At 39.5% G+C, this 27,559-nt stretch overlaps 1 protein-coding gene and 1 long non-coding RNA gene across 8 annotated transcripts in view; one reads left to right on the top strand and one right to left on the bottom strand.

Moving 5' to 3' along the window:
• NCOA7 (nuclear receptor coactivator 7) overlaps window positions 1-27,559 on the top strand; it is a 95,961-nt gene that overhangs the window by 49,468 nt on the left and 18,934 nt on the right. For 5 of the 7 annotated variants that reach the window (XM_072997047.2, XM_072997050.2, XM_072997032.2 and 2 more), the window contains 7 exons: window positions 2,992-3,099; window positions 7,627-7,740; window positions 8,928-9,053; window positions 11,052-11,236; window positions 13,620-14,641; window positions 17,777-17,945; window positions 25,008-25,155. In XM_072997047.2, the coding sequence (XP_072853148.2) occupies window positions 2,992-3,099; window positions 7,627-7,740; window positions 8,928-9,053; window positions 11,052-11,236; window positions 13,620-14,641; window positions 17,777-17,945; window positions 25,008-25,155 (1,872 nt within the window). The remainder of the gene's footprint in view (window positions 1-2,991; window positions 3,100-7,626; window positions 7,741-8,927; window positions 9,054-11,051; window positions 11,237-13,619; window positions 14,642-17,776; window positions 17,946-25,007; window positions 25,156-27,559) is intronic. The other 2 variants (XM_072997063.2, XM_072997055.2) reach the window with 1 other exon arrangement.
• Window positions 1,899-2,165, bottom strand: LOC144585976 (uncharacterized). The gene is made up of 2 exons (XR_013540634.1): window positions 2,079-2,165; window positions 1,899-1,967 (listed from the first exon to the last, which is right to left on the bottom strand). It is a non-coding gene; the product is annotated as an uncharacterized LOC144585976 (long non-coding RNA).

Below are 27,559 nucleotides of genomic sequence, written 5' to 3'. Positions count from 1 at the left end.
TCAATTCAGAGCATGTTACCATAGTCTTTCGAGACTGAAGGATGCCTATGCACAGAGTGGAGGACAAAATTCCATTGTTACTTGGTACTGTGGTTTAAGTATATACAGTAAAAGAAATGCAGTCCTATGCACAGGGCTTGAAAATTTTTAGACTGTCTCACCAGTCAGTCAAAAATTTCACTTTAGCCTGTAGCCTTGCAATTTATTGGGATTGGCAATCACTGATTTATACATTCAGACTTGGGTTGCTTTATTACCTGCGTGCATGTGGGGTCACGAAGCTTGTATTTTGAATGCCTTTCTTTTGAATGTCTCCAGCAAAAATAAAACTGAAAGCAAAAGTGCCCGGCCTCTTAAGAAGCCACAGTTCCCTCCCACCCCAGGATGTGTCCTCGTTCGGTTGAAATTGGAAGCAGGGAATCTCCATATTCTCCAGCATGGGACTAGTCTACGTTCTCCTACAGAGCTATATCTCTATGTACCGCTCGAACTCTCTTCTTACGAGAAGAGGGCAGTTTTCCTTTTGCAATGGGAGCGGGTAGGGGAGGACTGCAAGATTAGAGAGAGAAAGAGAGAGACAGGCGGAGGGGAAGGAGGGTGGCAGGGAGAGAGCTGTGATTTGTCGAGCAGCATTTTTCACTTATCACAGGCGAGTGGACAAGTGCATTTTTCAAGCTCTACTTATTTACTTTTAACTGGAAGATAGTACTGTTGGATTCAATGGGATGCAGTCCTTACTGCATGTTGAAGAACCAGTGAGATTATGTGATGAAAATTGAGATTACATTTTTTTCCCTTTAGCCACTTGGTCTCTTCTTGGTCAATTTCACAAATCTTTGGCTGAGTCACTGTTTCTTCTCAGCATTCAGAATATGTGAGAGAGATCTCTACACATATATCTACCCTCTGCATGAAGATGCAAAACCCCAGAGTTTCCTCACCATTTGATTCTTTAATTACATTTTAATCCCCTTTTCTACTTAAAAAAGCATTCAAAATGGACAGCAAATGTTGCCTAGAATCCTATTGCTTATATATGCCAGCATAAGTGTGGGTGGTGTAAATTGCACTGATGAAATGCCACTAGCTGATTGATTGTTGCTCATGTTCGTCCTCACATTCCAAGTCACATGACTGCAGAATCACCAGGAATGCAAGTGAGGACTCATTAACTAGTGGTAGTTCATTGCTGCAAATTATAGTGTACATTAGCAATAGGATTTTGACCATAATTAAAACGATTTAAAAATGCATATAAAAGAAAACAAAATCAAGACCCTAATCACACCCAAATCACTGCAATAGTTAAAAAACAAACAAACCCAAACCCAACAACAAGAACATCCCAACCAAAATTTTATAAGGCCACTTTGAACAGATGTGTCATTAACACCCTCACGGTAGTGAGAAAGAGCACAAATAGCAGTGCTAATGGTTTGGGAGCAGTAAAAGGAAAACCTCAATTATGCCCATTGAGCAGGTCTCCAAAGGTGATCATATTCTCAAGAGGGCCCCTCCAGGAGATCTTAAAATATAGACAGGTACATTAATGAGACCTTTTGTCACTTAGCCAGGCCCAAAGCACTTTTTGATTTTAAATAATAAAACTATCACTTTGGAATTAATTCTGAAAGCAGCCAGTCACAGTTCTTTTGTTGTTTAGTCATTAATTTGTGTCCGACTCTTCGTGACCCCATGGACCAGAGCACGCCAGGCCCTCCTGTCTTCCACTGCCTCCCGGAGTTTGGTCAAACACAGTTCTGTAGCTTGTAGAAAAATGCATTATGTTAAGAACACATGCCTCTTCTTCTTCTTCTTCTTCTTCTTCTTCTTCTTCTTCTTCTTCTTCTTCTTCTTCTTCTTCTTCTTCTTCTTCTTCTTCTTCTTCTTCTTCTTCTTAAGTCTGAGGCAGGGTCTGTTTTGTCTTGTTACTGTCATCTGTAAGCTGGTGTGAAGATTCTTTCAAGCTGAAGAGGAGGATATTAATGTTAAAATAAATAACATAAATAAATAATGTTTAAATTAAAATTCCCCACCCCAAAACCAAGCTCTGATAATCAAAGAGAAAAGATTCTTACCTTCAAATGAAAGAAGGCTGGAACAAGAGGAACAATAGAAAGCATTGTATTACTCAAGCTCCAGTACACAAAAATGCAGCTCAACCCCATCCAGTGTGTAGAAAACAAGTTTGCTGTGTATACAGTGCTCTCTTATCTTGTGAAACTGATAAATGGTTGACTTAGTGCTATAAACAGAAACCCAAGTGGGCCAATAATATTGATTTGCAATGTATTAATGTTTGTTTTCACTTAGGTTCCTACAAATATATCTTCACTGCTGTCCAGGATCAAAAGAATGGAGTATTTTTCCATTAATCTCATGTACATTGTGTTACACAGATAAGATATTTTTATGTTCCAGGGCACCTGATTGATTTCAGTTATCCCCAGAGGTCAAATTCAAGCCCTTATATGAGTGTTATATGAGTGAGCTCAGTATTGTTTGGTTTAAATGGGAGCTAGATCAACAGATATTCTAAGTCAACTATTTAATCCACTATGTGTTATTTCTATATACAGTACTCTAATAAAAACAACCAGTGTATGAGATATTTTTAAAAAGAAATACATCATATGCAACAGTGTTGCACCTACTCTAAAAAATTCATTTCCATAGTTAAACTTGGAACTTGTGTTTAACTTGCAGCAGAATGAACAAAAAATCCTGTAGAATCCAAAGCTTAATAAAATTACTGTTGCGTAAATGTCCATGGAATGGAGTCCATTTCATAGAATTGAGTCTTTGAAAAGTGGCATCATAATAAATTGGTTAGTCTTAAGATGCTGCAGGACTGTGTTATTCCTCCTCTAAGAGAGAGAAAAAATCAGTGAAGCAGTCTTCTAAATCTAGAGTTTTTATTTGTTACTATTAAGGAGCATGGGTACAAAGAACACATTTTAGAATTTATTGTCTTTATCTTTCTCCCCACAGGCTGGAAGCCAAGATACGTTGAACAGCATAGCCTTGAAGTTTAACATCACTCCAAATAAACTTGTGGAGCTAAATAAACTTTTCACACATACCATCGTCCCAGGCCAGGTAATTGTGTCAGTGTTATATCTAAAATGCTTGATTTGTGCCAACTAAGAGAGACTGTTCTGAAATAATTTTTCACATAGCTATAACAGTACACGAGAAATTATACATCTCACCACGTACAACAGCAGTGATTTTCTGATGAATGTAGGAAGCTATCTTATCCTGGATCAGACAATTGCTCCATCTAGCTCTGTAGTGAACTGGCCATGTTTACCTTGGGGGGAAAAAGTCACACATGAACTCATGCATGCAGTTTAACTGATTTTGTTTTGATCTCCCCTTTGCACATGTTAGGATGCTGACCAGAAGGTTGTAATGAAGAATAGCCTGCCCATATGCACAGAACAGGAACAATGGTTAACTTGACCTCAAACAGCTCAGGAGAGTGGGCTAGTTTTTAGCCGTGGTTTAAAGTTGGCTTATAGATTTGGGATTGGTTAGCTAGTTCTGGTTCACAATAAGCTGTGGTTAAATAATGCTTTTGGGTTAGATTCTCCAGTTGAAAGAAGTGTAAAGTGGGACCAAAGGGGCTGTCTGCTTTCACACATGGTGTTTGTGTGTATCCTAATGTATTTAAAACAGGATTTTGGGCTTAATGTCATGTACAACTAGCACAGCTCATCACTTTCTCACTTTGTCCCCACAGCAACTCCGAGACGTAGGTTAAGCTGAGAGTGAGTGACCAGCTCAGGGTCACCTACGGAGTTTCATGGGGACTAGAACCCAAATTGCCGAAACCCCCATCCAACACTATAACAATTGTGTCTCATTGGACAAAATCTTATTCTGCAACTTTGCGGCTGGCATACTCCAGGCCAGGCACGGGAAATTGTTAATTTCTACTCATTAAAAGCTTCCTGTCATCCTCATCCTCTTTTATTCCATGACTCCCTTAGCCTCCTTTTTGCCACGGGGAAGCGTTTGAGACCTTGGGACGGGAAGGGGAAGAATTTAAAAATAAAAAATTGCTACCAATGAGCCTTATATAGTACTACCTCGTGTGGCGGACGTGAAAAAAGGCAAAGAAATTTTGGAAAGACTTTCATGCTGAAATGAGGAAAATCCTGAAAATTGAATTTGAGATGAAGCCAAAGACAGTGCTCCTGGCAATACCACCAGAAAATCTGGGAAAGCCCACACAAGAACTGTTTAATTATACAGTATGTTAACAGCAGCCAGGGCAATAATGGCTAAGAACTGGAACAGACATGCCCATCAACAGAAGATTGGAGAGAGAGAAAATGTTTGAATATGCTACAGTAGCTAAACTTACGAACTATATAAATAGAAGACCTATCAAAGAATTTGAAGAAAAGCGGGGAAACTACAGTATATCACAGAAGTGAGTACGCCCCCTCACATTTCATAAATATTTTAGTATATCTTTTCATGTGACAACACTGAAGAAATGACACTTGGCTACAATGCAAAGCAGTGAGTATACAGGCATAACAGTGTAAATGTGCTGTCCCCTCAAAATAACACACAGCTGTTAATGTCTAAATTGCTGGCAACCAAAGCAAGTACACCCCTAAGTGACAATGTCCAAATTGGGACAAAGTGTCAATATTTTGTGTGGCCACCATTATTTTCCAGCACTGCCTTAATCCTCTTGGGCATAAAGTTCACCAGAGCTTCACAGGTTGCCATTGGAGTCCTCTTCCACTCCCACATGACAACATCACAGAGCTGGTGGACGTTAGAGACCTTGCACATCTCCATTTCCCATTTCAGGATGCCCCACAGACGCTCAGTAGGGTTTAGGTCTGGAGACATGCTTGGCCACTCCATCACCTTTCCCCTCAGTTTCTTTAGCAAGGCAGTGGTTGTTTTAGAGGTGTGTTTGGGGTTGTTATGTTGGAATACTGCCTTGCGGCCCAGTCTCCGAAGGGAGGGGATCATGCTCTGCTTCAGTATGTCATAGTAACATGTTGGCATTCATGGTTCCCTCAATGAACTGTAGCTCCCCAGTGCCTGCAGCACTCATGAAGCCCCACTCTCACCACCATGGTTGACTGTAGGTATGACACACTTGTCTTTGTACTCCTGACCTGGTTGCCACCACACACGCTTGACACCATCTGAACCAAATACATTTATCTTGGTCTCATTGTACTACCAGACATGGTTCCAGAAATCCATGTCTTTAGTCTGCTTGTCTGCAGCAAACTGTATGCAGGCTTTCTTGTGCGTCATCTTTAGAAGAGGCTTCCTTTTGGGATGCTAGCCCCGGAGACCAATTTGATGAAGTGTGTGGCGTATGGTCTGAGCACTGACAGGCCGACCCCCCACCCCTTCAACCTCTGCAGCAACGCTGGCAGCACTCATATATTTATTTCCCAAAGCTAGCCTCTGGATATGCTGCTGAGCACGGGCACTCAACTTCTTGGGTCGACCATGGCAAGGCCTGTTCTGAGTGGATCCTGTTCTGTTAAACCGCTGTATGGTCTTGGCTACTGTGCTGCAGCTCAGTTTCAGGGTTTTGGCAATCTTCTTATAGCTTAGGCCATCTTTATATCGAGCAACAATTCGTTTTTTCAGATCCAGGGAGGGAAAAGGGCTACTTGGGCCCAATTTGGACATTGTTACTTAGGGGTGTACTCACTTTTGTTGCCAGCGGTTTAGACATTGATGGCTGTGTGTTGTGTTATTTTGAGGGGGCGGCACATTTACACTGTTATACAAGATGTATACTCACTGCTTTACATTGTAGCCAAGCTACAAAAGATATACTACAGTATTTATTATGAAATGTGAGGGAGTGTACTCACTTCTGTGATATACTGTATGTTGATTATTTAAACCAGTGGTCTCCAAACGTTTCACAGTGAGGGCCATATAATACATTTTCCATATTTTCATGGGCCAAAGAAACATGTGTTTGTGTGCACGCAATCCCATACATACAGGAATGCTCCTTCCCTCCCCCCTGCCCACATACAAGGAGGGCTGGATGTGGCCTGCGGGCCATATTTTGGAGACCCCTGATTTAAACAAATAGTGCAAAAATAATGCTGTAAAAATACTTCTAAATAGGAAAGCAGATGTTAAAAGAGTTAAAATGTAGACTAAGAATAAAATAGAATTTAGGATGAGCAAAGCACATACAGTGGTGCCCCTCAAGACGATGATAATGCGTTCCATTGAAATTGCTGTTTAGTGAAATCATCGTCTTGGAATGCATTGAAACCCGTTTAATGTGCTCCAGTGGGAAAAATAGTCATTGTGTGAAGATCGCTCATAGGGAAGCCATTTTAAATTGCTGCATTGCGAAGCATCGGTCGGAAAACACCCTAGGGAAGCCATTTTGCGGAGCCGCCGATCAGCTGTTAGAATCGTCCAACAGGTCACAACGAAAAGTGGCTGCCGCCGCTGCAAGAGAAACCAAGCAGGAGAAACTGGGGACAGCGCTAACGAAAAAACTACCAACGAAAAGCCACTGCCGCTGCAGCAGCAAAAAGGCAAGGAAAACCAAAGCTAATAAATAAAGAGCAGCAGACGTGGTGGTGGTGGTGGTGGTGATGGTTGTAACAAAATGAGCAGAGCAGAGTAGCCGATAGGCAGTGGGAGAGGCAAAGCAGGTCCCTCCAAGCAAAGGAAAAGATCCCCAGTAACTCAGGAGCCACCCAGCAGCGTTAAACCACCGTGCGGCTTTCCTCCCTTGCCACCCACAATTTAAAGAGAAGCCTGGAGTGAAATTACGCCCTAAAATTTAAAGCCTAGGAAGTCAGGACAGTGCGCTTCTCCCTGCTGCAGAAAACAGCCTCGATATACCCACAAATCAGAATAACTTAGCCCAGGGAGGAAGCTGTTGCCCCTCCGCTCCTGTCAGTCGATGCTCCGCTGACCAGCCTCTGTTGCCACATTTGTTTTTCTGCAAAACACTGCTTGCTCGTGAGTAGGCACAGCGATTATCAGCAGTGCTCCACACCACAACTCTCTTTCCTGCTAAGCTGCCCGAAAAGAAGAGGGTATTCCAGAGAGGAAAGCCTCTTTTTAAAAAAGTGTCTGGCAAAGCACGGACCAAAACGTCGTATAGCGAAATTCCCCCATAGGAAACACTGTTTTGCAAAGTGCAATGTCGGTCACAAAACCTTGTTGTCATGTGGATTCGTCGTTTTGTGAGGTAATTGTCTTGCGAGGTACCACTGTATTTCAAAAGGTCAGGTAAATCTAAAGCATAGATTAATATATTTAGTATAAAATGTAGAGTGTAAGTCATGTATACAAATGTCAGGTGCTCTTGATAAGCAAGGATTGTACATAAACGTACTTCTGTTTTCATAATTTTTAAAATATATCTTAATAACATTTTAAAAATGTAAAAACCCGAGAGGGGTGAAGTTCCCCACACAGTCCTTTGAGACTCCCCATTTTAAAAAAGAAATATGTGGTTGGTATTTATTTCTGTATTTATTTAAATGTCTCTGTCGCCTTTCTTCCATAAAGGGTTAAAGGGCGGCTGCTCATAAGCCGTACTATTTACATTTCTAAAATCACCTTTGTATTTTAATTTCATTGACCCAGGTTCTATATGTGCCTGATTCTGAGCCTATTTCTACAGCAGCAAAGCTGGCTTCCTCAAGTCCTGGTGCTGCTGTTTCACCTTCATCATCAGATGCAGAGTATGATAAACTTCCGGTAAGACCTTCAGAGGTCTGTTTAATCAGAGTTGCTTATAGCAAGAAGCAACAAAGAATCATTTTGCATTTTGAAGACCAACACATTTATTATGGCATAAGCTTTTGAGGAAACACATTTTTCATCCAAAGAAGCTTAGGCCACAATAAATTTGATTTTCTGGAGAAGTGTCATATGGGCTGTTATGATTCTGAAGTGTTGGTTATTAATTTTTAATGCATTAACTATCTCTGACATTATTCAGATATTGGTCTATTTGTTTCAGTGCCAGTATGTAAGCTTTCAAATTATACAACTCGCTTCATTCAGCAGAAGGTGAATTCTTTATCTTTTGGAGAAGTGGAATAATTCTGGGTTTATATGTTTGCACAAGAGGAAACGTGGAAGCTTCTGTGGCTAATTCATAAGGTGCCTCGTTGTGTGCCCAGGAGCTCATCAGTTAGCTGCAATTAGCCATAGCAGTTTCTATGATCCCTCTTCTGTGCCTGTAAAAAAGGATTTTACCAAGAAATATATCTCATTCTGTGAAGAAGATACCAAATATAAATGATAATAAAGCTTATGGGGTATAGTGACTTAGATCTACATCTCTACTATGAGAGTACTGTTTGCGCAGTGGGACTTTTAATCCATAACCTTTTTACTACAATTCTCGGTAGCTCTTATCCTGAGGGTTCCAAACTTTGTGTGGGATAAGTCATGGGGCTGCAGATTTAGGGGACAATTGCAAGAAATGAGATGTTGGAAGTAACAGGTTACAAGAATATAGTTAGTTGCTTTTTTGGATAAAGGGGGAATAAGTTATATTTCCAAAGCAAAGTAGCAACTAGATTGAACCTATGTGATTTATGTAATGAGCAACATATTACAATTACTTTCAAAGGTTACTTTTGAATATTACTTATGGATATTTTAGAGGCATTTTGACAGGAATCGTTCCAGTTCAATACCATTCTCTTAGGAATTTTTGTTAAGTAAATAAATTTTTAAAAGCACGGAGTCATGCAAGGAGCAATGTAACAGTTACTTTTACAACAGTGTAGGGAATAATGAACATATTCGAAGTAATGTAAGAGAAACAAATTACGGTACTTTCTAACTGGTAGAACTCACACACCTTGCATACGTGGATGAGCAAGTTATGATCTAAGCCATTATTATATTAAAAATTGTTTGTATTTTTAAAGGATGCAGACTTGGCAAGAAGAGCCTGTCGGCCACTCCACAGAGTCCTATCATCCACTTCAGAGGAAGATGAGCCAGTTGTGGTCAAGTTTTTGAAAATGAATTGCCGATACTTCACCGATGGGAAGGTAGAGCCTTTTGATATTTCTCTTTACAACGGATGAGCTTGGTATGTTATAGGCCGATAGCAGTGCAGAGTGTCAGTGCAGGGAAGAATTGTTACTGGGCAGTGGCAAGAATCCCATTGGTTTCATGGAGTGCAGATGAGGAAGAGTGTGAACAAGCCTACCTGTCTCCCTTGCTTCTTCTTCTAGATGAGACAGTAGTTGTGCAAAGGATGAGATCCGAGTAAGGAAAAATTGCTGCACAGTTGCCTTTCTATGGGTGATCTCAGTTGCTTGAATTCCCCTCCTCCCTTTTGCAGTTTGAAGACAGGGAGCCAAAACAGGACAGATATTATATTTATCTTCTTCCATTTAATGGAGAATTGGGGAAACCTTGATCCTTCAGATGTTTTGGACTAAAATTCTAATACAGTGGTGCCCCGCTTGACAATTACCCCGCTTGATGCTGAAATCGCTTAATGATGAGGTTTTTGCAATCGCTATAGCGATTGCAAAATGATGTTTCAATGGGGAAAATCCACTTTACGATGATCGGTTCCCTGCTTTGGGAACCGATTTTTCGCTTCACGACAATCTTTATAGCTGATCGTCGGGTTTTCAGAATGGCCTCCTGCTGTTTTCCAGACCTATTTCCGGAAGACAGCGATCGAAAATGGCTTCCCCTATGGAGGATCTTTGCTGGATGATGAGGTATTTCACCCATTGGAATGCATTAACCGGTTTTTAATGCATTTCAATGGGTTTTTTATTTTCACTTGACGACGATTTCGCTTAACAGCAATTTGAATGGAACGGATTATCGTCATCAAGTGAGGCACCACTGTAGCTTGTTTCTGTGGTGGGAATTTTGGGACAAAAATCTGGAGAGCCAAAGATTCCCCACTACTAATGGATCCTTATCATTCTTTCCTCTCTGTGCTAGACTTATATAAATAGAATTTATAAAGTCAGTTGTTATAGAAAAATGAAGTTCAGGTCTTCTGTGAACAAATATCCCTCACTTGGAAAACTAACCTTCTGTAGAAGAACAGCTGAAACTAAACTAAAGCTGCTTTGTGGTTGAAACCCCCAAAATAATTTGTGTGTTTGATATTCCCAGTCCTTTGAATTCTTCAAAAAACATTTTGCTCTATTTAGCACCTCAGCTTAAGGATGAAATGTGGGTCATGCCATTTGATTTTTTTGGACTCCAAATCCAGAATTCCCCACCTCCCAAAAAAATTCCAGACAAAATTCAGGGAGTTTTTTTTTTCATGAAATGTGTTTTAAAGTGTTTTTATTTTAGTTTGTATGCTTCCTTGAGCACTATCTTGTAGTGGAAAGAAGGGGTACAAATATAATAATATATAAATAAATGAAAATGATTTGGAGCAGAGAAACTTAATGGAGGGGGAAGCAATGTTTTAGCTTCCTGTCATATCTTCTCCCCTCCTCCATCTCATTGCTACTCCCCCACTTAATGGCAGAGACATCTAAATGGAGCACTTAACCTTTTGCCTTTTAATTTCTCTGTGCTATGATAAGCCGTTCAGTCTTCCTTCAGTTTTCGTATGGGAAATTCTTGACTCAAAAACTGAAGTAATAAAAATGAGGCCTTGCTATCTCTGCTAGATGTCACAGAGGCAATCAAAATGAGATGACGGTTTGGGTTGACTCGTAAATTTTAATAATATTTTGACACTAGTTAATTAACAAACTGGAGCTCCCATTTTATTGCAACAAAGATTTAACAAATTGAAATACATATATCCCTCTTTATCACTTTGGCCTTGTCTGCTAAAGATATATATGTTTTGAACACTTGGAATCTTTATCTCTGCATGCTTTCAGTAGGAGGTTATGTCTTCAAAAACAATGAGCACCTTGGTGAATAATGTTGTGTGCGTGCGTCAGAAAGAAAACCTCTAGAAGAGAGAATGTCAGGGATAACAGAATTAAGGGTATTCTGTGAGTTTTTCATAGTGATCAAAATATTAAATGCTTGTTTATTTTTATTTCAAGGGCGTGGTAGGAGGGGTCATGATAGTCACTCCCAACAACATCATGTTTGACCCTCACAAATCGGACCCTTTGGTCATTGAGAACGGCTGTGAAGAGTATGGTCTCATTTGTCCTATGGAGGAGGTTGTTTCTGTTGCACTCTACAATGATATATCTCACATGAAGATTAAGGATGCACTGCCCTCGTAAGAAGTGTTCTTTGTTGATAATGTCAAACCCTTATCCGTGGAACGGAGAGGACAGCCATTTGGAAGGAGGAAAGGGTCTTGAAGAACTGGAGGAGAAGCTAATAATGAAGAAGAGAATTAATCAAAACAGTGGTGTATTCTTTAAGAATGATTGTGGTAACCTAGACCTAACTAGTATATTTATGTGGGTGGAGAAGTTTATACACTGTTTACTTACCACCCAGTTTTTTTGTAGTATGACACATTCTACATTCAGGAATTCAAGCAATGCTTTTTAACATTTTCTGATCTGAATGTTTCAGGAGGCTGTTGTTTCATGCAAGCACCTCACCTCATGAAAGGGAAAATTACATTATGAGAACTTGCAAAAAATAACCCCATGCAAATTAGGTTTACATCTTAATATTGTAATGAGACTTTTTTTTCAATTAAAGAACATTGTCAGTTGAAGATAGGTGTGTGTGGGAGGGGGAGGGAACTGTGAAAAGAAAGTAGTGCCAGAAATTTAGTAGTGACCCAGAGCATTTTATTTATTTATTTATCTGACTTTTATAGCACCCATCTGGCTAGAGGGCCACTCTGGGCAGTTTACACTCAAGAAAACAAAGACGCATAAAATATGAAACATCATCAGAAAAATAAATTTAAAAATTAAAATATTCAGTAATAAATGTAGAACTCCATTATGTAAAATCAAAAATCAGAATCAAGCTTACAATATACACAATAAATATAATGATCATAAACATAGATCATGGATTTCATTGGGCTAGTTTCTGCATTTGAATGTTTTCCTCAGGACCCTGTTTAGAGATTCTAGTCAGTGGTATGAACAGCCAACAATATCAGCTCACTGAGCGGTGTAGACAAATCTGGAAGAGAGTGAAGTATAAGGAAAGTATGAGTATCTTCCTCTCTGCTATCAGAAGGCTTGGTGGCAGGATCTCTTCCTGTGGGTCTGTGAATAATGTCTTACCATCACTTTACTGAAACTGTTTTGATAGGTGGAAATCAAGATTCTGGAGCAAACTTGTGACTTGAAGTTTAGGAATGAAATAACTTTGTAATCTGAAGAACGATTTGGATTTGCTGATCAAAGAGAGTATCCTACCTTTGTTCTTAAGCCTGCTTAGTCTTAATATCTGAGAATTGTACAAAGCAGGTTGTATAATTGGAGACTGGTGGCTCCCTCTTCAAATTCTTCCTCTCTCTTTTTCACCTACTAGAGCTTTAAAGGGCAGTACAGAAGTAATCAGAGTCATCATAACTTATGTTACTTACGTTTTTTTGTTGTTGTGTTATTCCAGGTAAAAACTTTCAGGCCTGCTTACCCTTTCTAGCCCTTTCTTAGCATTAAGGGGTAGGAAGGAAGAGCTGTAGATGTGTATTTTCACCATTTAGAAGAAGCAAGCATGTCAAAGGAGTGAGATTTTCATGTGTTACAATCTTTACCAAGAAGTGTGGGAGATGTAGATTTACTTTATAATATAGAGAATCTCTCTGTGTTTGACATTCTTCCATTAACCTGTGAGAGCTAAGGCGAATTTGTATTTGTAGGCTTCGGTTTTTTGACTGAAGCAGGATTGGGCAGTTTGCTGTCCTGTTCTAAAATATTTAGGTTTGATTTTTTAAAAACTCAATATATCCATGTTTGCTGACAAAAGCTCAAGAACCTTTGGGCATCTCACAGATGTATGATTTCATGTATTTTGGTTTCTGAATCCATTGCATGATTTTGAGCTCAACTTTGGTTTTGAAAGCCTTAAATCTGCAGGTTCTTAGTCTTCCAAACTAAAAGATGTGTACAGTATAGTGGCTGAAACCCTGTTGCCTAGTGTAGTGAGTCACAGAACAGTTGACTCACCAGATCACCACTTATTCAGTGAGCCTACTCTGGTGGTGACTTCCTGCATTAAGCAACAGGATTTTTGCTGATATACGTTTACTGTCAATGGTCCAGAAATTATCACATATGTATTATAAAATACATGGTCATTCTGTTGTTCCTGTTGCAGTACATAATACCAGACAGTTCTTGTATTTTGTTTCCTATCTGTACAAATGCCTCCAGATACATAACAACATAATATCCATTTCTGCACTTTTACAACATGCACTTCAAAATTATAAATATTTGGTTATTCCAGTTCTTTCAGCATCATAATTGCTTTACAGTATTTCAGTTGGCTTACATTTTATTCATACAGAAGCTGTTGGTTGAGTTCATGTCATTTAAAATTTATTTTGATGTATTTTAGTTGACTATTCTTTTCTGCCATTTGTTGTTTCATTTATTTAAGCTTTTGTTGAGTTACTGTTTTCTTTTCGTTTTTGTCTCCATTTTTCACACTCCATATACATTCACCATCTTTCCTGACAGTGACATTCCAAAGGATCTTTGTCCTCTGTACAGGCCTGGTGAGTGGGAAGACCTGGCTTCTGAGAAGGACATCAACCCTTTCAGCAAATTTAAATCCATGGACAAGGAGAAGAAGAAGCAGAAGGTGGGCAGTGTTGTTACCCTTAACGCCAGACAGGTGAAGCCCTCAGACAAGGAGAAGACTACAGATTTGGAACTTGTTAAATCTTCCGAAAATTCTTCCTTACTGACATCCAGAGTGGTAGAAACTCCAGGAGACTCTGTCACTGCACAGTCTTCAGAAGGGGTAGCTTTGGAAATTTATACTGCAGAGCATTCAAAGGAGAGAGTTACTCTGGATTTAACCAAAGACAGTTCCCTTCTGGAGGAAGATGGCTTTATTGACCTAGAAGAGACTTCATCAAAGATTGATAGCAGAGTGGGCCAGGGAGATGCAGAACCAGATTTCCTCAAAGATTGTAAAATAAAAGAGGAGGTCCGGTTGAAAGCAACAAATAAAGAAAATTGTAAGCAATCAATGTTGGATTCATTAGGGACAAAGCAGGATATTCCTAAGGACATCCTTGATTTGGAGACCTGTGAGAAACTAGATGTAGTGCCTGAAGTGAACAAGAGTGGTAGTTCTCCAACTAATAAAATAGAGGCAACCCTTGATGCAAATGAGGAGCTAAATAAAGACAAGCTTATTGAATTTTACCTCAGCAAAGATAAGAACGAACCAAAGTCTACTGGTGGCTTGAGTAAGACTGAAATCAAGGAAGAAGGGAACAGTATATCAAGGGGCATAGATCTCACACTTAGTTCTTCACGTTCCCATGCCACTGATGTTCTTACAGGCCAAAGGGCAGGGCCTGATTCCTGTTCAGTTGAAGGGAAAGAACTGTTGCTAGACATTGGCTCAGCAGCAGGAGAAGAAAACAAAGAGTCTGAAGGATCATTAGCCTCTTCATTGATGTCACATCCAGATAATAAATCTGAAATTAGACTGTGGCTGCTGAAGAGAATCCAGGTGCCCATTGAAGGTACACCTAATTTGCAATCCTTTTGCTGAATAATCTTTGCCATTCTCTTATTGAAATAATTAATTTATAATACTTTAAAAAAGCACACACACACACACACAGAGGTTTATGATAGTTACTTTAACAGCATAATTCTCTTTATCTTTCTTTGAGTCACTAGAAATTGAGCCTGGGCTCCTGCTCCAGTAAAGCCAGGATGGAGAATAGGTGGCTGCTCAGATATTGCTAGATTGCAGGTCCCATCACCATCATTGACTGTCTTGGCACAGGCGGATGGGAGTTGCAGCACAACAACCCTGCAATGCCAGAGCTTGCCTATCCTTGATGTGAAGCATATTGTCAGCTATCAAGGAGTGTAGCTGGGTTAGAAAAGAATCAGTGCAACAATCCCACAACATTAACCATGATAATGCTTTTCTTAAGCTCCTTACTGTTGCTTTTCACTATGTTTCCTAATTACTCCAAGAAAGCAAACAGTGTTGCATTCATTTTCACTGTTTGTTGGAAAGCTGACTGATTGTGAACATTCATTGTGATCCCTCAGCTCAGTCATTTATTAGTTAGTAGACCAAGTTATTCTCTCTGTGATGTTATTTGGAATGTTACTTTAAAAAAGAACTTACCATGTCTCATTATTTTTGAGCCATCTAGATCACTAGTTCTTAACCTTTGTTACTCAGATGTTTTTGGACTGCAACTCCCAGAAGTCTTCACCATCAGCTCTGCTGGCTGGGGTTTCTGGGAGTTGCAGTTCAAAAACACCTGAGTAACAAAGGTTAAGAACCACTGATCTAGATGACCATTGTTGATACAGTTGTCCTGGATGGAAACCAAAGTATTGTATTGCATGTTAGGATGTTGTGTTGTCATGATGGACACACAAGAAAAATACAGAGATTGTTTTTCAGTAGTGGAGATTGGCCGGTTCTGATATACCACATGAAAAAACAAAAAATACAGAACACAATACAAACAGTACTTTCCATGTCACGTAAAGGTGGTAAGAGAATGACGTAACACTTATAAACTTTCTGTCAAAATAATTCCAAAATGCTTTTAAAGGCCTTTTAAAATTAAGTGTTGAAAATAATTTGAAAATCTTACGTTACATGAATAAAGTATATTTTGTCCCTAGTTATGTTTCTTCTGAATTATAATTTAGTACCTCCTTGTTACGCACATCCTTGAAAATAACTTTTTACGGGTAACTACATTCTGTGTCCTCAGTTCTGGCTTTCCTTAAGCTTTAGAACTACTCCACATTATGGAGATTTTGCACATCAATAAGTTAAAACATGGATGTTTAAAAATGGCAATAAAAGGAAAAATGTAAGTAGAACTGGCTGGGGGTTGTGTTTCAGCTAGGAAAAGCTTGTCTTAAAAAGAAAAGTCTTCAGTAGATGCTGAAAAACAGAGTAGCGTAGATCCATACTGTATCTAACTTCAGCTGGGTAAGAATTCCATAGCATGGGCATGAATATATTGAAAGCCCTTCTGCTTGTGGTCCAGACGTATCTCTGACATAGGTAGAACCACCAGGAATACTTCTTCAGAAGACCCCAGTGGTCAAGGAAGATGATTTGCAGGCGTCCTAGTCCCAAGTTATGTACTTCTGGATCCAAAATCTTAAACCAGGCTGTTAGCAAAAAGGCTTGTAGCAACAGACAAGTGGTAGGGCTTGCCTGCATTTGCTGTGTACTCCCTGCAAGTTGCTCTGCCTCTGGAAGTTGTGTACATTTCCGGGCACACGGTGTGCAAGAGTGAGAGCGCACTGGCTAGAATCCTAGGATAGAAGGAAAACTGTTTCTTCTAGAGTTGCACCAGAAAAAGAGTTCCAGAAGAATGAGAGCCAGGTGGTGCCTCATTCTGGGGCCTGCGTGCAGTTTGTGGAACAGTAGGAATTTATATGACCTCCGTGTCTTGAGGGTCAGTAAAGATATGCAAGCATATTCTAAAGCAGTGGTTTTCAGCCTTTTGTATCTTCTGTTCTATGAAGCACTCTGGGAAGGAATCTGTCCTTTTGTTGCTACGTGCCATGAGAGCCTGCGACTGAGTGACCTCCAGAAGGTTGTGTTATTATTATCTATATTTTTGCATTGCTTTCCCACTACTAGACAGTGCCTAAGGCAGTTCACAATAGTCATGGAACAGTAAAAACAAGAAAGACAAAGTTAATGACTGAGTACTTAAAAGTCAAACAAAACCAAACAAGCATAAGTACCATGAAGTATACAAACATTTAAAAGCCATCACAATAAAATTAGACACATTTAAACAACGTGCTACTAAGGTAATCAGTTAAATAAACCCCAAATGAGAAATCTTTAGCTCTCCTGAAGTCTAACTACTAGCTGCCCAACCAAGCATGATCAGTAGTAAAGAGTTGTGAGAATTGTAGTCACCACCAAAGCTTTTCCTATGCCTTGTTTAGCATGTCATTGAAACCAGGGATCCTGGCCTTTTGAACTACATTTGTTCTTTACTTACAGGTTTCTGGCTTGTTTGGGAACAGTGTGTCAGGTGCCCAGCTTTGGAAGACATACTGTACAAACCATTTTTAATTAACTAACACAAAGAGTATTTGTGTTAGCTGTGTTTATTCCTGATAAGCCAGGAGTCTGTACTTGGTTGTTACTGTATTCTTGGTGCAATTGTTGATGCTTCCAGCAGACAGAACTACTGTGTTTAACTGTTCTTATTATTTTAATGCACTGTGATAAGGTGCCAGAAAATTAGAATTTTCCTGGTTGCATGGCTCATATTGAAATTGCTCCTGTGATCTGCTTTTTTTGTAGATCATAGTAACCAGGTAGTTTCATCTCCAGCACATGTGTGCATGTGTACATGGCTATATGTGTCCTTTTGATGAAGTAATTCATTTGATGGATTGCCCAAGACCAATTTGGAGGCAACTTGTATACTTTCCATATGTTGCTTCTCTTTGCTTTTCATAAACTGTTTTGTTATTTTTATATTGACAGTAGGATATAAATATTTGCAATACACATATAATACAGAATTAATTCATAATCTTGCCTACTATTTCTACACTGTCCTTTTTTGATAATGGTTAAATAGCGCCACTGGCTGATGGTCCAATTGCTGTTTTGTAATTCTATGGTCTCTTGAATTCAGATATGCTTCCTTCTAAAGAGGAGAAGAGCAAGACCCCTCCAATGTTTCTGTGCATCAAAGTGGGCAAGCCTATGAGGAAATCCTTCACTTCCCAAAGTACCACGATGACCCAGCAATATGGTAAAAGGAGAAAGCAACCAGAATACTGGTTTGCTGTTCCCCGAGAAAGGTAATTTGTACCTAACATATCGTAGTTTCTTTCCAGCATATGTAAAAATCACATGTTGTGCACAGTCCATCAAAATACATTATACTTAAAAAATACTCTTTTATAAGAGCACTTCACTTTCTGTGTGTTGTCATTATGGCTATTATCTACATTAGCATAAAACAGACTTGAATGGCAGTGTCTCTGGAAATACGTGATATTGTCCCCTTTAATATGCCTTAAGGAGAACATAATACTGCCCTTAAGGCACATTAAGTGCATTATGATTTGCTATGTGGAGTGTAATTGCAAAATGTAATAAAGTAGGTAGTTATTATATATAATATGATTAGTGGCTAGGGTCAAAACTCCCTCCATCTTCCCTAACCTGCGTATTTTTGCTTTGGGGGTTTTACATCTTATTTTTGAAGGAGGTTTTGCTCTGTCTGACTTTCATGTAAAATCCAAAGGCCGGCATAGTGATTCCAGACAACCCAAAGTATAAATGAAATCTTCATAGGAACACACAAGAAAAAAGTGGAGCCATTCTTTCTAATAAAACTGTCAGGTTTGTCATTTTCATGTGTTAACTCTATGAAGTTCCAGGAGTCTTTTACCCACCATATTGAAATTGGGCTCGCGTCAATAATTTTCACAATATGAACCACCAATCAGTAGATTTTTACAATTAGCAACCAAATTGGATGTGATGCTAAATAAATAAAAGGAGAATGGGAGTGGGTCTGAGCCTAAAGGAAAGTTCCCTTGTTTGGGAAGGCTTACTTTCAGTAGAGAAAAAGGTTAGGACTCCTTTACTATGTATTGTGTAGGCATCCTTCAGGCTCAAGAGACTATGGTAACGTGCTCTGAATAGAGGTCTTGGAACAGTGTCTAGTATTTATTGTGTATAGTATAGTATAGTGTGTTGTATGTATTGTGACCATAACAAAAATTGCCCCTTCCCTTCTATTTATTAGGAAAAACCACACTTAATTACAAGAAATGGGCTTTGCCTCATGTCTGTCCTAGCCCTAAAACATGTGCACAATGGCATATGGTCCATATTTTACAGTTTATAGTTTTAGCTGTTGCTGATGTCACTTTATTTATCTTGGGATGGTTTAGTTATACTTCCTCTTGAGTGTCTGTAATGCATGAGATACGTAGGTACAGGTGATGTTGGGTATGTTCCTGACTGCTAGTATAATGGATCTTTCTTACCTCCCTCCCCAACTCCCCACACCCACGCAGTTCTCCACATTTCTCACAGACTGGATCTAGAATGTTTCCTAAACTTAAAAAACAGGTTTTGGAAATACACAGGAGCTTCCTGAAGGGGGAGGGTGGCTTGCCCTATGCTGATTCCAATGGTGGAAGCCATTCCATCAGCAGTACCATCATACTGGATACTGGTTTGATTTTAGTTTGGAAAATGTACTGAGAAGACTTTTATCCTTTAGAGATTATGTTATTTTTTATTTTTATTTATATATATAAATATATATAATTAAGTCTACAATGGACCTTATAAGTGAAAAAAGGCTAAGAGAAAGCAATTATTATGCAATGAAGAAAATGAAGTATTTAATATAAACCACAGCTACAGCTCATCCTATATTTTTATCAGTGTGTAGATGTGAGAGTTCAGTGGTTAGCCTTCTCTGTTTCAAATAACGCGCCAGATCTTTTGGTTTTTGAAACAGGGGTGACATTTATTGGGTTGTTTAACAAGACTCCAACATCTACAAACATGTTCCAAACGTTCTCCCTTTAGACAACAGGTCTGTGTTGGGTTCCATTCTTCCAACTTAAAAGGATTTCCACCCTGGTCATTCCAGGGTCCTGGCCACTTGGGAGGGTTGTCAGAGTTTAATACCAGTCCCTTTTCTCCTTCCAACAAAGGGATGGCATCCTCCTCTCGAAGGTCCACCCAGTCACACTCCCGGATGGGTTCCTCGTCTGCTACGGGGTTCCAAGAATCCCCTCTGTTGGGTCTTCCATATCCTCCATTCCAATCTCTCCCGGCATTCTCTTTCCACCCTTTCTCCTCCCTTAACTTCCGCCACTCTTTTGTTTCCCTCTCACCCCAGTAAGATGGTTTGGGGTTGAGCTCTCTCTCCTCCTTCAAGCATCTGCCTCTTCTTTCGGGACTCTCAGCTTTTCCATCTTTCCTGTCCAGGGTCTTCCACCCAAATCCATTCCCAGCCCTCTGGCAGCTCACCTTCTCCTCTCTTTATATCCCCTAACCCCGCCTCTACCACCTCCCACCCCTTTTCTCCCACACCCACCAATATAGTCCTGGTTTCTGTGACCGTTAGTCTTTTCAAATGTTTCTCTAGATTCCCCGGGTCGGGTCCGGGAGGTCTCGTCTTCCTTGGTGGGGGATCTAGTGGGGTCTGGCTTTCTTTTTCAGTGGTTGGTGGGAGGGATGGCACTCCCGAGAGAGCACGCTCTCTCACACTCTCCTTCTTACAGTAGGGTTGTGTGTGGGTTTTGTGGGGTGTTTTTTTTGCATGTGTAACTTTATAATGTTCAGTGTTATACTTGTGGAGGCTAGTGTTTTGTTATATTATAGTTTAATATCAAGGACAGATTTCTGAGAGTGCCAAGAATAAAATAAGATTGTTAGATGAATTTGTGCATCCAGAAAATCAGATACTAGGACCCATCAATTTGTGCCTCAACAAATCTGGTAATCCAACAGATTAACAAGGTGGTCACTTTGGAAACCAAGCAGTGGAGCTGACTGACCAGGCCTGTGCTTCACATAACTTTCCTTGCAGCAATGCACAATATGTCACAGCCGCAGCTGTTGACTTGTGCTGTATGTCTGTGGCCAGTGTGTGATGTCTGGAATGCATCATCGTCTCCTAAAACTAGGTTGACAATGAAATTGGGTTAATCAGTGTCCTGGCCAGTGTTGTGAAATAGGAGAAGTCTTTTTGCATGTAACTTTAGAACCAGTAATCATTAAAGACGTCTGCTTTATAAGAATACTTCTTTGCTTTGCTTGAATATTGATGTGGACCCAGTTGATACCTTTGCATTTGCACAGGCAGATGAGAGAAGGACTTTCAGTGTTTATTTTGCAAAATGGGGAACATTAACAGTTCTGGAGAGTGAGTATAACTAGGTTGCTTTTGTATTTCTTTTTTATATGCTTGATGTGATTGCTGGATGCTAGGTTAATAGTGTATAATCAGAGTAATTATTATTACTACTACTTAGGACGTATTGGTGTATTGGAAAGCAGGAACTATTTCAGAAGGATTTTGAGATTAAGGGGATATGGAAGGGAGAGGAATGCATTACTAACATAGCTTGTATTTCAGAGATCAGATGCACTGGTATAGTATGTTGAATCCTTTCCAGCCTATGTTGTTTATGGCCTGGGGCAGTTGACAGGCCATCCTTGCAAATGATACATTGATGGAAGGACATTCCGGGAGATGAGCAGTCTTTTATTCTCAGGAAAGCTCTATGTGCATAGAGTAGTGCATCACGCTGCAGTGCCAAGAACTAAGAGAAGATGCCAGCTTTCAAAATATTATAATTGAACAAAAATGCAGGGAAGCATTAGCAGTTCATTTACAATGTAACACTATGTCTGTCTACTCAGATGTAAGTCTCACTTGGTTTAATCTCAGGTACATGTATATAGGGTTTATAGTTTTAGTGTGGTGTTTTAAATAGTGCACTGTAGGACCTGAAATAGTTGTGGTGTTGTTTGAATCTACAACTGGTACTAATAATAACCTGTGATATTACAGAAATGTGGAGTGTGTGCATTTGAGTACACTCTTGTGTGGAAAACAGTGGGTTTAGGGAGACAGAGAGCTTGAACTCTTAATTTTTATTGATTTATTTCACTTGTATAATAATGTATTCTGTCCTATATGTACACTCTGGGTTGCAAAAAAAATTTTAAAGACCATAAAATACAACAAAATTCAGAACAACAAATATACAGTATACTTAAAAGCAGAGCAGGAAGGTCTTTGCCATTTGGCTAGACACAGTTAAGACTGAGGGCCCACCAATATATCTTACATGTATGTGAGAAGGAAGGAGTTAAAAACAAAGGATGTAACCACAATGTGGAATAATGTTTTCAACTGCATGGCAAAGTGGTAGTGTTGCTAACTATAATTCATTTTCCATACATCCTTCTGGGCCAAATAACTGCAGAGATCAGACTAATTGTTGGGAAATAATAGGCTGATCCATATCTCACTGAAATGGACCCTTTGCTGACACCATTCTGTGTAACAGTGATCTTGTGATTCCAAAACCAGATGTGTGATGACAGACAGAGTTCTTTTTTCTCAGGGTCTAGGACCATGTATTTTTTTAAATTGTCCACAGTAACCTTTGGTCAGACTTATTTGTGTACAATGACAGCTCTCCCTGTGCCCCCTAAGCTTAGAAGAGCAATTATGCAATCAAGGTCACTCAGTTATTTAGATGGGCATTGGCTTTGAATGTTTAGGCTTTCAGATTTAAAAGCCTTTGATCAAGATAACTAAGTCAAACTTGGGTAATTAAAAAGTACAAGGTAGACCTAACATGGGTTAACATGACTGCAAAATTATGCTATTGCTTGGAGTAATTGAAAGAAGCTGGCATCTTTGGATTTAAAGATCTTAGCAGCCCTCATTCACTGCTTTCATGCACGCAGCAGAAATAAGGTAAGAAACAGAATTGTTAGTACAAGTGTTTACTTGGCCAACCCCTGATTTTGTTTGGGTTGGTAAAGTACACACTTTAGCCACATAGGTTCTGCATTTGTTTACCCTGTGTCTCCCTATCTGCTGCTTCACAGCCCTTTTGGTCTGCTGATCAGGTTTGCAGAAAAACAGATGCATGCACAAGAAACTGAGCAAATTCCTATGTGGACTTTCACAGGGAAGACAGCCTAACAGATAAGGTCTACTGGTATCTTAGAGAAATAATCGGTGCTTAAAATTATCTTGTGCTCCTTCCAAAGACAGTTAACTTGAAACAAAATAGAGGGAATGCTTGAGACTGGTGGCCTAAGAGTACATAACAGTAGGTATACAATAGTATGGTGGCATGGACATTTTTAAAAATCCTCAGAATCTGTTAATGAATAGACTTTGCATGGGCTTGGCACTGAAATTAACGTGTGATGTGATTTTTACACTTCATTGTCATTATGCTGCACCCTGTGTAGCATCCTGGATGATAGGGTGACAGACTAGGATTCAGGAGACCTGAGTTCAAAATCGAGCTTGGCTATGGAATCTCATGTGGTTGGCAGTGTTGGAACTGCTAAAACCACTTCTTAGCTATCTCCCTTGCCTGGACAGTCCTGTTAGCATCACTGTAAATTGGTTCCACTTGATGGCACAGTCTTTACAAGAGTTCTTCATAGGGTTGTATTACTCTGTGGCTGTTGGAATTAGCTTATTAATGTGTCATTGTCAGATTGTAGATTGCACTAAACAAAATAGCCAAAATTCTATTGGGATTTTATGCTGGTATAAAGCAAAGTGTGTTGCTTTTATACATCCCCTTAGCACTACCATGTTTCCCTGAAAATAAGACAGGCTCTTATATTAATTTTTGCTCCAAAAAAATGCAATAAGTCTTATTTTCAGGGGATATTTTAATTTTTTTCCATGTACGACAGTCTACATTTATTCAAATGCAGTCATGTCATCTTCTGGTTGCTGCACAATGGTGGAGGGTGGGAATTCATTTAACTAGGGCTTATTTTGGGGGTAGGGCTTATATTGTGAGCATCCTGAAAAATCATACTATTTTCAGGTTAGGTCTTATTTTGGGGGAAACAGGGTAATAGGTCAACATTCAGAGGCAAATTTCTCAAGTTAAGAAATTTCCAAAGAAATTATTTGTTGCATGCTTAGTCACACAACAGGTAATGCCTACAGTCATGTCTTGACTTGATGCAGTTTGCTTCCAAAGCAAGTAATTGGTTTGCATTATGCTTGTGAGTATAACTAGAATAATTTTGGCCAAGGAGTTAGTGTTATTTCTTTAAGTGTCTCTGCTCTTTGGATTTAATGATCCACAAGGTGGTCACAAAGCAATAATACACTTAAATGTAAACTCTAGACCTAAATTATCTAGCAGCCTTTGGTCCCCCGTTTAAGAGCTGGAGCCAGAGTCTGCTTCTCTTCAGAGTGTTGGCTATACCCTCCAGAATTCCCATGCTGATGAGAGGATTCTGGAAGTTGTAATCCAAAAAGGTTTTCCAAGCTGCCTCTCAGCTCTGTAGTTCTAATTGCAGTTGGCAGTTAAAGGAGGTGTAGATCACGATATGGGGAAGCAACCTCAGTGCAGCTAATTCCCGTCTGGCTACAGAGGTCAGCTTCTTGCTGCGATGTTCTTCCTGGGAGGCAGGGATTTAACTTCTCAGTGGGCCCTGCTCCCCCAATCAGTGACAAAAGCCAAAGATTGTCCCTTTTCAGTTCTGGAGTTCCAGTGCAGGTTTTCCCAATGAGCCCTCTTGAGGTGAGATGGTGTTTAAGAAAGAATCTTGCATTTTTAGAATTGATAAGATTGTAAAAGCATTTTTTAAAAAATGATGACTGGTACTAAGTTAGGAAAGAAGAGTAAAAGATTATATTGCAGTTGTCTTGTCTTTATTTTTCATGTAATGTTACAAGTCATGGTGGGATTGACAACCTGGAGATGGCAATGGGATCAGGAGATTTCAGATATTATTTGCACATATGCTCATTATTGGATAAATACAAAAGGACTGTTTTTCCCCTTCTGGCATTTCTTTGAACATGGGGATAGCCTTAGATCCTGGTATTGCACCCCATATTAGCTTCCAGATTTGGAGATTAGAGAAATGGAGCTTTAATTTATTGACAATATTTCTTGGTTTGGCTGTTGACTTCTGTGAAGTGGGAATGGGGGAAAGCACAAGGTTCAGTTGTCACCAGGTGTACAGACAAAAGCAAACAACAGTGTGTAGAAAATCTCCTTGAAGCAGATGGCAAACACTGTTAGTAGTTTATTAAACTTTGCAGACTTCTCCAATTCAGTACTCTTGGAATGCTCAACCCTTCTTTTTGTCTTGTTTCTCAGGGTAGATCACCTGTATACCTTTTTTGTACAATGGTCCCCTGATGTGTATGGCAAAGATGCTAAGGACCAGGGCTTTGTAGTGGTGGAAAAGGAGGAACTTGACATGATAGACAACTTCTTCAGTGAACCCTCAACTAAAAGCTGGGAGGTGAGTGCATTTAGCTTTTAAATCCAGAAGTGCTGGAATCGGTTTGAAACAGTCAGGGACCCTTTTCCATGCCTGTTCTTTGTAATCTCCTGTTGGCCTCTAAGACTGTTTATTTTAAAGCACCTTTATTGTTTATTTTAAAGCACCTTTATTGTTTTCAGGGATACAAAAAGAATGTGTTAGGATAAGCCAAACAAACAAACAAACAAACAAACAAGCAAACAAACAAACAAAAACCACTTCAAAAGCACATTGCCTACAATCATTCATTGCTGATTGACTACCAGTTCTTATATCATTTTCTCAAACAATTCTGCTTTTTGGGAATGCTGCTTAAAAATGAGTGCTATACCAAACAACATAGGTTTAATTATATATCTCAAATAAAGTTCTTCCTGCATTTGCCAGTTTAAAAAATCCCAATTGATATGCATAACACAGGATTCAGTATCAGTTACAAGCACATTTTATTTCACAAACAAATGCTTCTGGAACCAGAAAGTAACTCAGATCAAGAATTAATCCATTCCAGAGGCTGTGACTACACTGTCAAGCCAAATCAGAGCGATTTGGCTTTGCTGCAACTTAACTTGCAGTCTGTTTTACTCTTCTGTTTGGATTAGATAATAAATGTGCATCACTTTGGTGCCAGTGTTCACACAGACCCCTCAGTCTGATGTCATTTGATCTGTGCCACAGCCCACAGCCCTCCTTCCTTTGATTCCATCCTCTGCTGATCCCTGGCTCCTTTTTTCATTCATTGTAAAACATTTGGGCTGTTTAAAGTGTTGCACGGCACTAGGGGGAAAAGGACAGTTTTCTAAAGTTCTCTGTGATGTATAGATATATGGATGGAAATAAATCCATGTATTTAAGACAGAAAAACCAGCTGCTTCTGCTTCTACTGGATCTTCATGTAACCTATAAAGGGTGTTGTGTGAGGGTTGAGAGTCATTCTCTGGTACTGTATATTATAGATTCTGGACTAATGTCTTACTTTTGGGACTGTTTTTGATGGTATTAACGTGTGTTACTGCTCTTGTTTCAAGCTGTTACAAGTCAGCCCTCTGATTCCTGAGAACTGGGGCTCTAGACCAGTGGTTCTTAACGTGGGCGATAATGCCCCCCAGGGGGCAATTTCATTTTTCAGGGGGGCGGTGGAACGAAAAGGGGTGGTGTGGGGGCGCTGGAGCAGAAGGGGGTGGTAGGGGGGCGCTGGAGCAAGCCAAACCTGTGAAGATGGTTGCAGCCTTTTTACAGTGTGCATGAATATATATTTTCCTCCAATTTTAATTTAGTTTCAGACTTTTTGTCTTGAAATTTTTAGTTCCTGCATTTGTTTTTATGCCCTTTTTATATTTCTTTTTGCATCTTAAAATTCACTTGCAACTAAATCATTAAATGTTACTTTTGGGGGGGCATTTCATTTTCTTGGAATTTAATTTTGTTTTCAGGGGTCATTGGATTTAAGTGTCATAAATAAATAAATAAATAAATAAATAGATAGATAAATAAATAAATAGATAGATAGATAGATAGATAGATAGATAGATAGATAAGATAAGATAAGATAAGATAAGATAAGATAAGATATCATCACCGCGGGAAGGGGGGCGATGATAACTTCCTCAATGGCTCAAGGGGGCGTTTCTTTCAAAAAGGTTAAGAACCACTGCTCTAGACATCTTCCTGGAAATGCTACCCATTGAAGGCAGGGTAGGACCCATCTTAGATACCTAAGCTCTGAGCCAGTGATCCTGTGCATGTATGTGCATGGAGGGAAGGCCCTGCTGAGAATCTCTTCAGTACAGCCAACAAAAGCTTCATTTCTTACCATGACAGCTATATCAATCTAAGTTTGTTATTTCCTTTGTGATACAAAAATACTAAAAATAACAAATAAAAGGGCAAAGAAGTAACCTCATGTTATAGAGCTGAGGTAGGGGATTTTTGCAGGGGATTTTTATAGGGGACTGCATTTTTCTACACACATGGCACATGGCCAGATGTATGTCAGGAACTCCCCTGATTGGTATTGTTTTAGCTTATGGTGACAGGAATGGACTTTTGTGTTCCCAATAATGGGAGAGGTTCACCTTTTTAGAGAATGCTTCGAATGGTTTAGTTGTTAATGAGAAGTGCCAGAGGCTATAGAAAGTAGCATAAGATGTTTTTAAAATAAGGCAAATATTTGGCACTGTCAAGATAGGAAAACAGATAGGGCTTCTCAGAGATAAATAGTAATTTACTGGCAGTGGCACATAAAACCATTTCTGAGCCTTGCCTTAGTCTCAGATAATGTCAACTCAGTTCTGACAAAACTTAAAGGAATGCTCGCAAGGGTGTCAGTTCTCCTCAATTGAGCACCCCTAGTCTCCACACAATGTCTTTTTTTTAAAGTTTC

This window comes from Pogona vitticeps, chromosome 1, assembly GCF_051106095.1.
Source record: "Pogona vitticeps strain Pit_001003342236 chromosome 1, PviZW2.1, whole genome shotgun sequence".
Taxonomy (NCBI): domain Eukaryota; kingdom Metazoa; phylum Chordata; class Lepidosauria; order Squamata; family Agamidae; genus Pogona; species Pogona vitticeps.
The sequence above is the reverse complement of the archived record's forward strand: the minus strand, read 5'-3'. Positions and strand labels throughout refer to the sequence as shown.